This window comes from Entelurus aequoreus, linkage group LG27 (genome assembly GCF_033978785.1).
Source record: "Entelurus aequoreus isolate RoL-2023_Sb linkage group LG27, RoL_Eaeq_v1.1, whole genome shotgun sequence".
Classification (NCBI taxonomy): Eukaryota; Metazoa; Chordata; class Actinopteri; order Syngnathiformes; family Syngnathidae; genus Entelurus; species Entelurus aequoreus.
Window position 1 is genome coordinate 6,084,308 of NC_084757.1, and position 15,156 is coordinate 6,099,463.

The 15,156-nt window shown below is 39.9% G+C and overlaps 1 protein-coding gene across 2 annotated transcripts; it reads right to left on the reverse strand.

Annotated features, from left to right (window-relative positions):
- Positions 1–724: 724 nt before the first annotated feature.
- Positions 725–14,786, reverse strand: LOC133644338 (calreticulin-like). Of its 2 annotated transcripts, XM_062038739.1 has the most exons (10): positions 14,701–14,785; positions 7,081–7,302; positions 6,532–6,633; positions 6,199–6,402; positions 5,970–6,064; positions 5,686–5,895; positions 3,861–3,974; positions 3,640–3,783; positions 3,472–3,564; positions 729–1,432 (listed from the first exon to the last, which is right to left on the reverse strand). In XM_062038739.1, the coding sequence occupies exons 2-10, from the start codon at positions 7,172–7,174 to the stop codon at positions 1,277–1,279; spliced, it is 1,212 nt and encodes a 403-aa protein (XP_061894723.1). In that variant the 5' UTR covers positions 7,175–7,302; positions 14,701–14,785; the 3' UTR covers positions 729–1,276. The 2 variants fall into 2 exon arrangements, with proteins under 2 accessions (XP_061894724.1, XP_061894723.1); XM_062038740.1 differs by lacking the exon at positions 7,081–7,302 and having other exon boundaries at positions 725–1,432; positions 14,701–14,786.
- Between the last annotated feature and the right edge of the window lie 370 nt (positions 14,787–15,156).

Genomic DNA, 15,156 nt, shown 5'->3' on the forward strand with positions numbered 1-15,156 from the left:
TCCATATATAATTATAATTATTATTATTTTTTTATTTAATTTAAAAAAATCTTTTTTCAAAGTACTAGAAAATGCAACAAATCGTGTGTGAATCTTCAGGATTCACACACAATTTCTACCGAAGTTGCATTTTCTAGTACTTTGAAAAAAAATTAAAAAAATAAAATAAAAATTATATATATATATATATATATATATATTTTTTTTTCTATTACAAAAATAAATACATATATATATATATATATATAATATATATATATATAAATTATTTTATAAGAAAAAATAAAATATATATACTGTATATACATATATAATTATAATTATTATTTTTTTATTTAATTTAAAAAAATCTTTTTTCAAAGTACTAGAAAATGCAACAAATCGTGTGTGAATCTTCAAGATTCACACACGATTTCTACCGAAGTACTTTGAAAAAAATTAAAATTTAAAAAATAATTTATATATATATATATATATATATATATATATATATATATATATATATATATATATATATATATATATATATATATAGAGAGAGAGAGAGAGAGAGAGAGAGAGAGAGAGAGAGAGAGAGAGAGAGAGAGAGAGAGAGAGAGAGGCACTGTTTTTTTATTGTAGGCAGAGAAAATGAATAACATTATAGGGGTGGGCCAAAGAAAAGGCAAACTAAAATAAATACAGTGAGGTGCGGGGACCTCTAGAGGTAGTCCATTTGTACACTCAGTTACATTACTATTGATATTATACATGGGGCCCCATAGATATAAAGGCTGTAAATGGGCTCTATAGCTTAATGCATGTCATACTGGGGCCAGGGGTCATATATTTACATGTAGCTTTGATATAGCAAGCTACATTTTCCATTTTTTCTGCCCATAACTGCACGTACGCTCACATATATGTCTGGTGTTGTTCACTCTGCACATTGAATGAGTTCAAGAGGCTGTTCAACGGTGTCATCTTATCCACAAAAGTTCAAAAACAGTTGGCAATATCAGATTTACTTGTTTATTGACACATCTACTTGTTTATCAGTAACACAAGAGATGTATCACAGTGTACGTATGTATAGTGTGCTTTGCAGGAACACCGAAAATGAAAGCGAAAGTGAAAGTTTGGTCACACACAGACAATTCCATCAGGTTAAATTGGGGCTTCCTCGGAAGCAAACATGTAAACCCCACCTCCTCCCTTTCATTAAGACCATTTCAATTGGATCTAACCCCGCCCTCTTCCACACTAAGCCCCGCCTCCTCCACCTCAACCAAGACTACTATAATTCTGTATTCTTCACGTGCTCATTATTAACTCTCTTATCATCTTCCTCCTCATCCTCTTCCTCTTCCTCATGGTCTTTCTCGGGCTGCTCCTTGTCCACTTCCTCCTGCGCCAGCATCAGCTGCTCCTCCCTCATCTTCTTCTCCGGTTCCTGCGGCGAACAAAAGTCGGTCAACTTGTCAGTCACTCAGTTGGCCTCCGGAAAGTTCTGGAAAAGCTTGTCAGCAAGTAAAAGTCCTAAAGAAGGCCGTGCCGTACCATTTTAAAATGCACATTTTCGCCCTCGCTCACAAACTCCTTGTCTGCCAGAGAGTAAGAAGACGGAGCAGGAGGAATGTTGCTATATTTAGCGAGTATCCGCAGCCTTCTAGATCATCTTTTTTTAAAGGGAAAAATCATTTAAAGACTAACAGGAAAGCAAAGAGCAGCCCGTAGCTAATCTAGCTTAGCATTCCAATATTAGCATGCTATCTTTTTTGCAGGTATACACCTCAGTGGTAAATATTTTGTTACTTGACGAATGATACCTGTTAGTTTGCTAGCTTTAGCTAATTTTGTAGGCATACACCTTAGTCATATTTTGGTACTTAATGCATGCTAACGTTAGCATGCTAGCATTTTTAACGCATTTTTCAGGTACACACCTCAGAGTAATATATTTTGGTACTTAAAACATGTTACAGTTTTAGCACGGTAACATTAGCATGCTAGCTTTTCATCTAATTTAGCATGTATAGTGTCATATATTTTGCTATATCACTATTGCTAACTGTAAGCATGCTACTGTTAGCATGCTAGCTTTCTTAGCTCATTTTGCCCATACGTTTTGTTACTTAGGGCTATCTGGCCAGCTTGCTAGCTGTTAGCACTAGCTTTACAGTATGTACACAACATATTTACCAACATTGCATTTTCCAATTATTCCTACTCGTTTTGAAGATTAAAACTACCAAAATGGCCCCCACACCCTTTGATTTGCCAGTTTGTGGCCCTCAGTGGAAAAAGTTTGGGCACCCCTGTTCTAGATCATCTTTTTTTAAAGAAAAAAAATAATTTGAAAACTCTAAAAGGAAAGCAAAGTGCAGCCATTTGCAGCCCGTAGCTAATTTAGCTTAGCATTCCAATATTAGAATGCTATCTTTTTTGCTAATTTTGCAGGTATACACCTCAGCGTTAAATATTTTGTTACTTGACGAATGAAACCTGTTAGTTTGCTAGCTTTTTATTTTTTTTAGCTAATTTTGTAGTCATATTTTGGTACGTAATGCATGCTAACGTTAGCATGCTAGCATTTGAAACACATTTTTCAGGTACACACCTCAGAGTAATATATTTTGGTACTCAACCCATGTTACAGTCATCATATTAGCATGGTAACATTAGCATGCTAGCTTTTGATCTAATTTAGCATGTATAGTGTCATATATTTTGGTACATCCCTATTGCTAACTGTACGCATGATATTGTTAGCATGCTAGCTTTTATAGCTCATTTTGCTCATTCTTTTTGTTACTTCTGGCCAGCTTGCTAGCTGTTAGCACTTTGGCTTTATAGCCTTTACACAAAATGTCTACCAAAATTGCATTTTCCAATTATTTCCAAACAATCGATGTATTCTCCTCGTTTTGAAGATAAAAAGTACCAAAACGGCCCCCGCACCAAACTTGATTTGCCAGTTTGTGGCCCTCAGGGGAAAAAGTTTGGGCACCCCTGTTCTAGATAATCTTTCTTAAAGAAAAAAAATCATTTGAAGACTCTAAAAGGAAAGAAAAGTGCAGCCATTTGCAATTTAGCTTAGCATTTTTTGCATATTTTGCAGGTATAAACTTTAGTGTTAAATATTTTGTTACTTGATGAATGACACCTGTTAGTTTGCTAGCTTTGTATTTTTTTTTAGCTAATTTTGTAGGGATACACCTTTGTCATATTTTGGTACTTAATGCGTGCTAACCTTAGCATGCTAGCATTTGAAACACATTTTCCAAGTACACACCTCAGAGTAATATATTTTGCACGTTACAGTTAGCATGTTAGTACGGTAACATTAGCATGCTAGCTTTTGATGTAATTTAGCATGTATAATGTGCATATATTTTGGTATATATTTAATTAATGTTGCTAACTAATAGACAAACAAACCCCAATGATTACATAACCTCCTGACATAGGTAATAATTGTCATATTGTTACTGTGGTGACCCCCCAGGTCTGCTCCCCAAACTTTTCGGCTTCTGCGATGTCGTCTGTGATGAGGAAGTTGTCAAAGATGGTTCCAGATCTCATCTGCAGGGTGACACGTTAGGTGTTTTACCGCTTGATCGGCGTGATGATCTTTAAATGGACGGCGTTCTCGCTTACCTGCCACAGGTCCAGGGCCAGAACGGCTATGTTGTCAAACTTGTACACGGTGGGGTCGTGGACGTACTCCGGGTTGTCGATCTCAGGGTGTACCCACTCTCCTTTGTAGTCAGGGTTGTCGATCTGCTTGGGCTTCCAGTCGCCCTGCATCGGGGAAACAGCGGAATCTTACGACCTGACGGCGTGAGTCTGTCCCGCATCCTCAGTCCTGTAAAACACACCTTATAATCCGGGTTGGTCATCCTGCGAGGCTCCCATTCGCCATCCATGCCGTCATCCCAATCGCTTGGCTTCCTGGCTGTTGGATCAGGGATGGTCTCAGGCTGGTCCCAGTCCTGGAGAAAAATGGCATGGATGGGGTCAACGGTGCCAACAAGTAGTACACAGCAGCTGCTGTTTATTTGTTTGTCGCCCGAGTCGCCCGAGGATGACCTTCAGAAGCTCTGGACTTGCTATTGTGAGGCTTTGAAGTTCACCAAAGGAGTTGCCAAGTTGACGATGATACCGCTCTGTCCTCACCGCCGGGCACCGTAGCCAGAGGTGTTCGGCAGATTCTTGTTCCTCACCCGCACAGAGTCGTCTTCACACTTTCCCGTCAGATGAAGCCACCTTCGGAGAGCAGGGTGGTGACCGGATCGGAAACGGATGAGGTCGGTGAAGTCTTTCTTCGACAACAAGGACTCCTCTTGAGGGTTGGGTTTGCTGTTGCTACAGTCCATACATGGTGTCGAAGTGTGCAGACAAGAAAGCTGGACTTGTCCCTAAACGACAACCTACACGTCCGGAGAGCTCCAAAGTCTTAAAAATGTTGTCCAAAACTCAAGCCCTGACCGTCCAAAACTCAAGCCCTGACCGTCCAAAACTCAAGCCCTGACCGTCCACAACTCAAGCCCAGACCGTCAACCCCTGCAGTACCATCGTCTCTTTTCACATCATGAAGCCAAACTACGTTACTCCAATCTCAAAACCTTGAACTTTTCAAGAATTCCCTGGTAGGACATCAACTCACCCCCTCAAATCCCAGTCATACCTAAGACTACGTCACCACCAGAGAGGAAGTACAGCAGCAGTAAACATTAACGGCCTTACGAGTAGCAAAAGCGGTTGGACTGGTTTGAGCAAGACACCTTCTTGTTCTGTGAGTTTTCCCAGGGCATCTTTGAATTTGCATAAATCTGGTCAACCTTTTCTGACCATTTGCTACAGAAAGCAAATCTTGGCGCAACTTTTGAGAACAGGAACGTCAAGGGAAGAAGACAAAAGGTGCCTATTTCAACACTCACTCTGGAATGTGACACAGGAGCATTGCGAGATGCTGGTATTCTTGTCACACGTGGGCAACCCTCTGTCCCGCCTTCACTGGAAACACCAGAAGCCAGGTTGACTTTCACTATCAAACGGTGTTGAACCAGACTGCTTACTTTCTCCCACTGAAAGTCTTCACCTGTGGTCCTCATCCATCCTCGGATTAGCAGAAACGGGCCACTAGTTTTAAGAGGTGTGCACACATTACCGGTTTAGATGGCGGTTCAGCAATTCGCCGTGCAACACTAACGACCATGTTAACACGGAACGCAAAACCTGGTCATCCATCACTCATCTGCCATTAGCCTTGAGAACCGCGGGGCCCTGTCCAAAAAATAGCATATGTAACAATTTTCGTGGTGGTTTGAAATGGGCCGTGTTCAAAACGCCTTTCACCGTCTAAAACACAACAGCACCGCAAGATCCGTGATAAGACTGTGTTGACACCACCAACCTTCATGACATGAACACGGTAACCACAAGGTGGTGGCGGAGTGACACACCCAAGCATTACAACCTCACCAAGGAGCTACACGAAGGCACTGCATGAGTTTGGAGAACCACACCGGGGAAATCTGTGGTACTACCGCGCCAATCTGCGTGGGTGCCATGATTCAAACGTGTTGAGAAAGGCTTTCCGCCATCGTTGGGACATGGTTCGCAGCGTTTCTCTGGCCATCCAATGCCACACCCCTTTAGTCTCGATAGTACAAAACGGACTGATCAGTTGTGATCAGGTACCTCAGGCTTGGTGTCGGTGAGGTCATCGATGGTGGCCTGGTCCACCCAGTCGCTGGGCTTCTTAGCCAGGGGGTCCTTGATTTTCTTGGGGAGCAGCATGTCCCAGTCGTCCTCCAGCGAGCCTGACGCCACCTGCGTGTTGTCGATCTTCACCTCGTACGTCTGGTCGGGATTGATGATCAGCGTATACAAATGGGTCAGCTCGTCTACCTGGTGGAGGGAGGGAACAGTTCAGTGGGTGAGAGATGTTGGTTGAACACCGAGGGGAGGGTGTCAAAGACAACCTTGCATTTGATGTCTTTTTTTATGAGGTAGCCCTGTCCTTTGTAGTTGAAGATAACGTGAACTTTCTGCGTGCTGCGGCCGCAGATGTCAGGACCTGAACGTGGGACATGAGTTTGTTAGATCCTCACTACAAAGCCAGACAATACCAATTGTCTGCACTTTTACCTCTGCTAAGCCTTTTAGACTTTAGAATATAAGCAGTCTCCGTGGAAACGCCCCCCCACTCACCGAACATGATGTAAAAGGGCGACTCTGCATCCATGGCGCTCTGGTCGATGTCGCTGGGGAAGATCTTGATGTAGCCGCCGCCGCAGTCGATGTTCTGTTCGTGCTTGACGGTGAACTGGATCACCAGCGGCCTGCCCTCGTTGCTGAAGGGCTGGAAGCGGGCCGAGATGAAATAGAAGTGGGCATCCTGGCTTGTCTGGAGACCTTTGTTGGCACAGACAAAACATCAGTAGCAAGAAGCCATGTAGCTCTACCAGAATCTCCTGAAGTCATCAGAATATCCAACATTTAGTCAGTTCTTGTAGATCTATGCTTCAGTTTTCCATCTCTCACCTTTATCCAACTTAGCATCTCCATAGAACTTTCCAGCAGTCAGCTTCCACTGGCCGTAGTCTGACTTGTGCTTGGACTGGATCCACCTGCTCTTCCATCCGTCTGAAAGACAGCAAATAGATCAACTAGTACGCCGACCACGCAACAAGAAAAAAATGAGCAAAACCCATTTTTAATTGTGCCATCTATGCAAAACACAAACATCCACTGGAAAGAACTCGGGTTCTCAGGAGGACTTTTGACAAGTGCCATCCATGGATAGGACACTTCTATGTTCATTCAATTGCTTTTTTCAGCCAAATGTGGATTTGAGACACCTTTGTTTGGAGGACAGCCAGCAAGTTGATGAACAGGCTGGTGATGTCAGAGGCGGAAACAATGCAAGTCAAATGGAATTTACCTCACGCGCCACTAAACTCCAAGACGACTTTGAGCTAACTTCAACCAGACAAAGACACAAATGAGCAGAACATACATAGACTATGTGAGCACATTTAAGCCAGCGAGTAGAAATGTCACCTCAGCTGTTATAGACGTGACATACTTCACCTCCATCCAAAAACTGTTCCTTGAAAATGATAGTCGCGTGAGCACTAAACGCCAGACAGTTGAGAAGTGCAAATAAGGCTGCCGGCAGCTTCATGGTGTTGCCTGGAGTCCGGTGCAGATGAGCCGGGCTGAAGATAAAGACCTCGACGTCCTTTGACTCGATGAAGCCTCAAAAACTCAGCCTGGCACAGATGGCCGACGCTCATTGGACAAGCCCTTGGCCTATGAAATGACAACACAAGGGTGTACTTTTCAGGACACGGTCGACTTAGATGTGTATGGGCGGGGCGACAGGTTTAGGACGGCAGTTAAAAGTAGGCAATACAATTAGGGTGACCATTTCCATTACACCAAAAAGGAGGACAATTTGCGGCATATGACACCAAAAAGGAGGACATTATTGATTGATTGATTGAGACTTTTATTAGTAGGTTGCACAGTGAAGTACATATTCTGTACAATTGACCACTAAATGGTAACACCCCAATAAGTTTTTCAACTTGTTTAAGTCGGGGTCCACTTAAATTGATTCATGATACAGATATATACTATCATATATACTATCATCATAATACAGTCATCACACAAGATAATCACAATGAATTATTTACATTATTTACAATCAGGGGTGTGGAGGGGGGGGGGGGGGGTTAGGATATGGACATCAAGTAGTGGACATAGAGAGAGAGAGAGAGAGAGAGAGAGAGAGAGAGAGAGAGAGAGAGAGAGAGAGAGAGAGAGAGAGAGAGAGAGAGAGAGATCAGAAGGCATAAGAAAAAGTATCTGCATTTGATTGTTTACATTTGATTGTTAGCAATCCGGGGAGGGTGTTAGTTTAGGGTTGTAGCTGCCTGGAGGTGAACTTTTATTGCGGTTTTGAAGGAGGATAGAGATGCCCTTTCTTTTACACCTGTTGGGAGCGCATTCCACATTGATGTGGCATAGAAAGAGAATGAGTTAAGACCTTTGTTAGTTCGGAATCTGGGTTTAACGTGGTTAGTGGAGCTCCCCCTGGTGTTGTGGTTATGGCGGTCATTTACGTTAAGGAAGTAGTTTGACATGTACTTCGGTATCAGGGAGGTGTAGCGGATTTTATAGACTAGGCTCAGTGCAAGTTGTTTAACTCTGTCCTCCACCTTGAGCCAGCCCACTTTAGAGAAGTGGGTAGGAGTGAGGTGGGATCTGGGGTGGAGGTCTAGAAGTAACCTGACTAGCTTGTTCTGAGATGTTTGAAGTTTAGATTTGAGGGTTTTGGAGGTGCTAGGGTACCAGGAGGTGCATGCGTAATGGAAAAAGGGTTGAACGAGAGTTCCCGCCAGAATCCTCAAGGTGCTTTTGTTGACCAGAGAGGAGATTCTGTAGAGAAATCTCGTTCGTTGGTTAACCTTTTTGATTACCTTGGTTGCCATTTTATCACAGGAAAGGTTAGCCTCTAGAATGGAACCTAGGTAGGTGACCTCATCTTTCCTTATGCGGCATATCAATAAATGACTATGGTGTACATAGGAGTCTGGTATACTCTTATTTATAGTACAATTTTGAGTGGTTTAAAGATGATGTTTGTGTGGCTGAATAGGACAAAATATTAAAGTCAAGTGTTTGTTAACAGTATTTGTATTTATTCAATACATTGTGGTGTTCAAAAAGTGACCACTGAGATGAATCTTTTCAAGTGCAGAGTGCCACAAAGCATAACAAGTGTGGACTTAAATGTAAACAACAATTAACAGGTAACATATATAATTTTTAAAAAATGTGAGCGACATCAGACGTGCACACTGTGGCCACACCAGCGTCACACCTGTCCCAAACCTGACATCATAACAATTTAAATGTTTTATTCAAATAATTTTCTGATATAAGTGATGTTGCCCTCTTACAATGACAATAACAAAAAAACATGTTTTTCATGACCTATGTGCTAGTATTGTATGTCTGGCTGCGGGTCCTGCCTTTAAAAGAAATGTTACCCCTTTCAGAGATTACATTTAGTTCCTGTAACTTTCTGTCTGTGAAATACATCTTTTTATTAGCATTTATGAAATCTAGTGACAATATTTCATGGATAATATCCTTAGATTAACATTCTTAATAAATGGCAGTAAAATAAGCACACATCTGATTGAGGAGTCAGTGTTACAACCTGGCATTTACATGTTGTGTGGCGTTGGGGTTGTCTGACTCTTTGTGTGGCCATAAACGCAGCACTGGCTAAGTGCCATGAGTGCGTGTGTTGGTGCAGGTGAGACAGAGCGAGCGGCTTCTGTTGAAACGACGGATGACAACGTTGGTTTAAGCCTAGTTTGTATGGCAGAAAATTACCAGTTTTTATAGATAAAAGTTTTTTTTACTCATGTTTTTGGTGTGGTTACAAACAAGTTTTGCTCAATAAAGTGATTGATGGAATTCCTGTCCGTAAAATTTCTCGACAGACGATAATTGAACTGTGTTGACAAAGATTGTTTTATTCATTGGGGGCCACTCTTGTTGTCACCTGTCACTCACAGAGTTGTATTGCAAAATCATACAGAATAAATTGTAATGTGTTTATTTTGTTTAAAGTTCAGATGGGATTTTTGATTTCCTGCGCGGCATTAATTTGCTGTGCGCAGCGGCAGGCGCGCACCTTAGAGGGAACGTTAGACCCTTGTTTACCTTTTTAACCAATGATAAGCAGATTTGTATCCGACACCGCTCTTAGCAAATCATTTGATATGTTACTGCGTTGGGGGCATTTTTTTACGGTCTATGATTGGCTATTGCGCTGCAGCCCAGCAAAGATGAAAAAACTCCGCTCTTCAAGCCTATAGTGCCTCAAAAAGGAGGACAACTACGTGTCCGGCTTGATGCTGCGCCGGACGCCGGACAGGGCATTAAAAATCCGGACTGTCCGGCCTAAATCCGGACACCTGGTCACCCTAACTGTAGCACTTTGAGGTTGTTTGTTCTATTTAGTGTTCTTGTGTAGAAACGCCGACTCAACACCAAGCCAAACCGGAGTCAATGAAGAGAACGTCGTTGTAAGCTTGACCATTGACTTATGACATTTCTTCATAGACAAGATGGTGAAAAACTGAAAAGAACAAAGAGACACAAACACACTTATTGCCTCTGTACATATTTGTCTACTACGACATACAAATGTAACTGTAACGCCCCAAAATGTCCAGCAGAGGGAGTCTCCCGTCTGCCTGAATGACTTGAACACCATCCATCCATCCATCCACACGGTGAGGGCCGACATCCGGGCAACTGAGCCACATACGGGTTCTTCGAGCCATAGCAACCAGACTGGCGTTGAAAACAAACCGTTGCCATTACTCTTTAAGCTGTCGACCTACGCTGGTTAAACCCGTCATTCTGCCTCCAAAATGCCGAAAAACTGTGTTGTTTTTGGTTGTGCTAACCACAACTGGAAACAGGGAAAACAAAGGTTGTATTTTGTTCTGCCAAAGCGTGATAAAAGCCCACAGAGACGAGACAAATGGCTCGCAGCTTTACACCGGGAAAACGAGGACGGTTCTCACTGGAGTCCCCCAAAGTCCCGGGTCGTGTGTTCGGATCACTTCGTTTCTGGTAAATATAAGGAACAAAAATCAGCCTTCTTAACCACAACTTGGCTATACCGTCCGTGCTAATGTTGTACTTGTTGAATTTGTACCTTATAACGTTCGACAGCTGAAGTTGTTGTTGTACAAAAATAAGATGCGGTATATACTATATCAGGGGTCACCAACCTTTTTGAAACCAAGGGCTACTTCTTGGGTACTGATTAATGCGAAGGGCTACCAGTTAGATACACACTTAAATAAATTGCCAGAAGTAGCCAATTTGCTCAATTTACCTTTAACTCTGTTATTATTAATAATTAATGATATTTATCTTTGTGGAAACACTGATCATCTTAATGATTTCTCACAATAAATATATATAGAAACAGATAAATATCAATATGCAACACTTTATTTTTATATTTTCTCTAAGTGCACATTTTTCAAATTGAACATTTTCAAATGATCACTTCTAAGACAGTCTTGTGAAATCACAATATCCCATTTTAACTAGCTAGCCACTAACATTTTTTAACAAATCATGAATTACTTTGCACCATGTTTGTACAAATAATAACTCATGTAAAATACAAAAGTAAACTCTCAAATTTTTAAATCATGTCACACTTTGAACTGGACACCAAATCTGTTATCTGTTTCTTTGTCAGTTAGTGGGAAGCCTGGCATTGCATGCTGTTAACTAGTGTGTTGTACTCTGGTGTGTAACTTGACACTGCAACTCTGAGTGAGTCTTGCAGATGTGCATCAGTGAGGCGTGTTCTGTGTTTGTTCTTGATGAAGTTCATGTCAGAAAAGGCTGATTCACAAAGATAAGATTTTTCCTCATTGTTTGTGGAACCTTCTTAATCTTTTGGACATATTTTCACAGCAATCTGGCCTTAATCTTAATTATGATAAATGTAAAATGTTAAGGATTGGAAATCTAAAGGGAACGTCCTTTCGAATGGAATGCAAAGTGCCTGTTTTGTGGACAGATGGACCAGTTAACATACTTGGTGTTGTTGTCCCAGAAAATCTGGAAGATCTAGGCTCAGTAAATTATGATAATCGACTAAGAAAGCTGGACAAAATTATGCAATTATGGAAAGGGAAATCCCTAACCTTGTATGGTAAAATGTCTATTGCCAACTCGTTAATTATTCCTCAATTTATTTATTTGTTTTAGTCATTACCAGCTCCATCACAAAACTTTTTTAAGATTTATGAGCGGAGGGTCTTCAATTTTGTCTGGAACGGCAAACCAGAAAAGATTAAAAGAAAGGTTTTGTACAAAGAGTATGAATATGGGGGCCTGAAACTTCTCAACCTTGAAGCTATGTGTCTGTCTTTAAAATCATCAATTGTTCCAAAGATGTATTTAAACATTGAGTGGTACACAAATGTCCTGTTGGACAAAAAACATGTACTGTATCAAAAGAAATTGTATCCTTTTTTACAAGTGATCCCCTCCCAGAGAGTCTGCTGGGAAACATGGTGGGGTTCATAAAGGAAACAATCCACTCATAGTGGTGTTTTCAATTTTATGTGCCAGAAAAAAGAGACGATATTTTGCAGCAGTTATGGATATATATATGGATGAACTCTAATATTGTAATAGATGGAAAGCCTTTCTTTTGGAAAAATATGTTTGAAAGAGGAATCATTTTTGTCAATGATATTATCAATGAGAATGGTAAAATTATGAAGTATGATGAATTTAGAGCTATGTATGGTGATGCTTGCTCAAGCTTTTCATTTTATCAACTAACTGGAGTAATTGGGAAAAGATGGAAACAAATAATTAATTATGGAACTACCGGTACTAAATTATTAGTTTGTAAACCTCTAATAAGAAATTGTAGTTGGCAAAAAGGAACTAAAATTAATAGAAAAATATATAATTTCTATTTAATAAAGAAATCTTTGAAGGCTGCCTCATACAACACAAATGGAAAATGGGAGGACTTTTTTGACTGCCCGTTGCCATGGGATGCCATATTCAAACTAATCTATAAAACCACTATCGATGTGCAAAATCGTTATTTTCAAATTAAAATTATTTATAACTTCTTACCCACAGGGAAAATGTTAAAATTATGGAATATGACAGAGTCAGATGATTGCCGATTTTGTTGTCAGGAGCCTGAATCCACCCTGCATTTGTTTTGGTATTGTCATATTGTGTCTTTGTTTTGGGTGGAAGTTAAAAAAATGTGTTTAAGGATTGGTTTGTTTATGAAGCTTAATGTGGTTTCTGTTATTTTAGGAGAGTTCATTGACAATCATGATTTAGTCAATTTAATTATAGTACTCGGTAAAATGTTTATTTTTAAGGCCAAAAACAGATATTCACTTAGTATTACTTTCTTTAAAACATTTATTCAGTATTTTCTAACTTTAAAAAGTTACATGGTTGAAAACGATAATGATGCCAAAAAACATTAAAAAAAAGATGAGAAGTCCTCAAAGGCTTATTTTGAAAGTATAATTATGTTTATAGATTATATGATATCTGTTGTTGTGTTCCCTAATTTGAGTGACCTGGACATAATCTGGACTGTACATAAATGCTTATTTTGAAAATGTAATTTTGTTTATAAATTATATGCAATCTGTTGTGTTCCCTAATTTTTTTCTGTGTACATAAATCAAGGTGTGTGTTGCTGAGTCCGACTTGGACATTATCTGGACTGGGCCTGGTTTTAAAAACCCTTTAAACAAATCTAATTTCATTGACAACCTGGTCTGTTAAAGATAAGGCCCTTTTTTAAAAAATAAAATAAAATAAGATAAATAAATAAAAAACATTTTCTTGGATAAAAAAGAAAGTAAAACAATATAAAAATAATTACATAAAAAATAGTAATTAATGAAAATGTTAGTGGACCAGCAGCCTATACAATCATGTGTGCTTCAGGGACTGTGTCCCTTGCAGATGTGTTGTCTATGTTGTGGGAACCAGAATATTGGTAGCAGAAATAAATAACCCCTTTTGTGTGAGTGGGTGTGGATGAGTGTGCATGGGGGAGGTTGTTTGGGTTGATGCACTGATTGAAAGTGTATCTTGTGTTTTTTCTATGTAGATTTAATTTAAAAAAAAAAAAAAAAAAAAAAAAAAAAAAATTTTTTTTTTTTTTTTTTTTTTTTTTTTTAGAACAGGCCCGCGGGCGACTCATCTGGTCCTTACGGGCGACCTGGTGCCCGCGGGCACCGCGTTGGTGACCCCTGTACTATATAGTCTATAGCCTAGCTAGCTATTTTCGAAAACCGGTTTTGTTTAAATTTGCACTTAACAGTTGGGTTTTTAAAAACCAATAAACCCTATAATTTTCATGTTGCCATTTAATCAACTTTTCAAGACAGTCGCAAAATGCTGTCTGCAAGACTTTTCAATACAAAGACTTATATTTTGTACATTATTCGCCTGCTGTATTGTGCCTTCATAAGGCTACAACTTACAAGGACCGGGCTACTAGGGGTCAGTCTGCTTTCTTTTGGGTTTTTTTGCCGGACATTCCAGTATTATTGACCCGTAATCTTGGTATTACTTTCCTTATTAGGTTATTTTGCCACCTCCCCCTTCTCTGTTTAAACTCTTCTTTGTTGTAGTTGAACAATACATGTAGCCCTCAAATCTCTCAATATTTTATACACCAACACTTGATATTGTTGTTGATAACTTCCGCGTCTCTTTCTTAGTAGCACGCAGGCTAAGCTAACTAGCAAGCTAAGCTAAGCCTGAGAAGCTTTAAAGTTCACTGAGACGAGTCTGACGCAAATAATACATTTTCGTTTTTTCACACGATATGCGAATAACTAAAAATGCGTAAATGAAGGATTTAACGCCGACTTCCAAGTGTTCGCTGTGAGCTGGTTTGTTTTCAACGAATTCCCGGTTGCTAGGGGATTGGTAGGCGGAAGTGACGTAGGTCCGCCCTCACCTAATAGGTGAAGAATCAGAATCAGAATAGTTTTATTGCCATTGTTTCGACAATTCTATTCAACATATCGGCACTATTCCCCTTGTTAACGTGTCTGACATGTTGTTAACTTGTTAAAGACAACTTACGGCATTGCTTCTTCGCCACTTTGTGTAGGATGGCAACAGAAATGACTACAGAAGGCCGCAACATGTACGACTTAATTGCTTTCGAACGAATACCGGAGGTCAACCAACAGGAAGTAGTTTAGCGGAAGTGACATCATCTAACTGCTGTTTACCGATTATGGCGTATAATAAATAAAAACAACTTTAGCTCCAAATGAAAGCATTGCAGTCACTAATACAAAAGTATTATCAATTAATTATGTAAATAATATTAACGATTGACTTCAGGGCAACACATTCAATGTAAAGTGCTTTTACAAATAAAATATATTATTATTATTATTAATTACAACATATGAGTTCTTTTAAAATGCAGAAGTTGTTTTAGATATTTAAATTGTATTTAGTTTTTGTTTTTTCGCAATGGGGATTTAAAAGGTCAATAGTGTGCAGCAGGTGGCGGTAATGCGCCATTAA

What these genes read in the sequence shown, in the direction of transcription:
- LOC133644338 (XM_062038739.1), bottom strand. Translation starts at nt 7,174, where the DNA reads ATGAAGCTGCCGGCAGCCTTATTTGCACTTCTCAACTGTCTGGCGTTT. An exon ending in TGACCAACCCGGATTATAAG is followed by an intron (nt 3,784 to 3,860) that starts GTGTGTTTTACA and finishes TCCCCGATGCAG; the next exon opens with GGCGACTGGAAGCCCAAGCA. An exon ending in AGACCTGGGGGGTCACCACA is followed by an intron (nt 1,433 to 3,471) that starts GTAACAATATGA and finishes TGTTCGCCGCAG; the next exon opens with GAACCGGAGAAGAAGATGAG.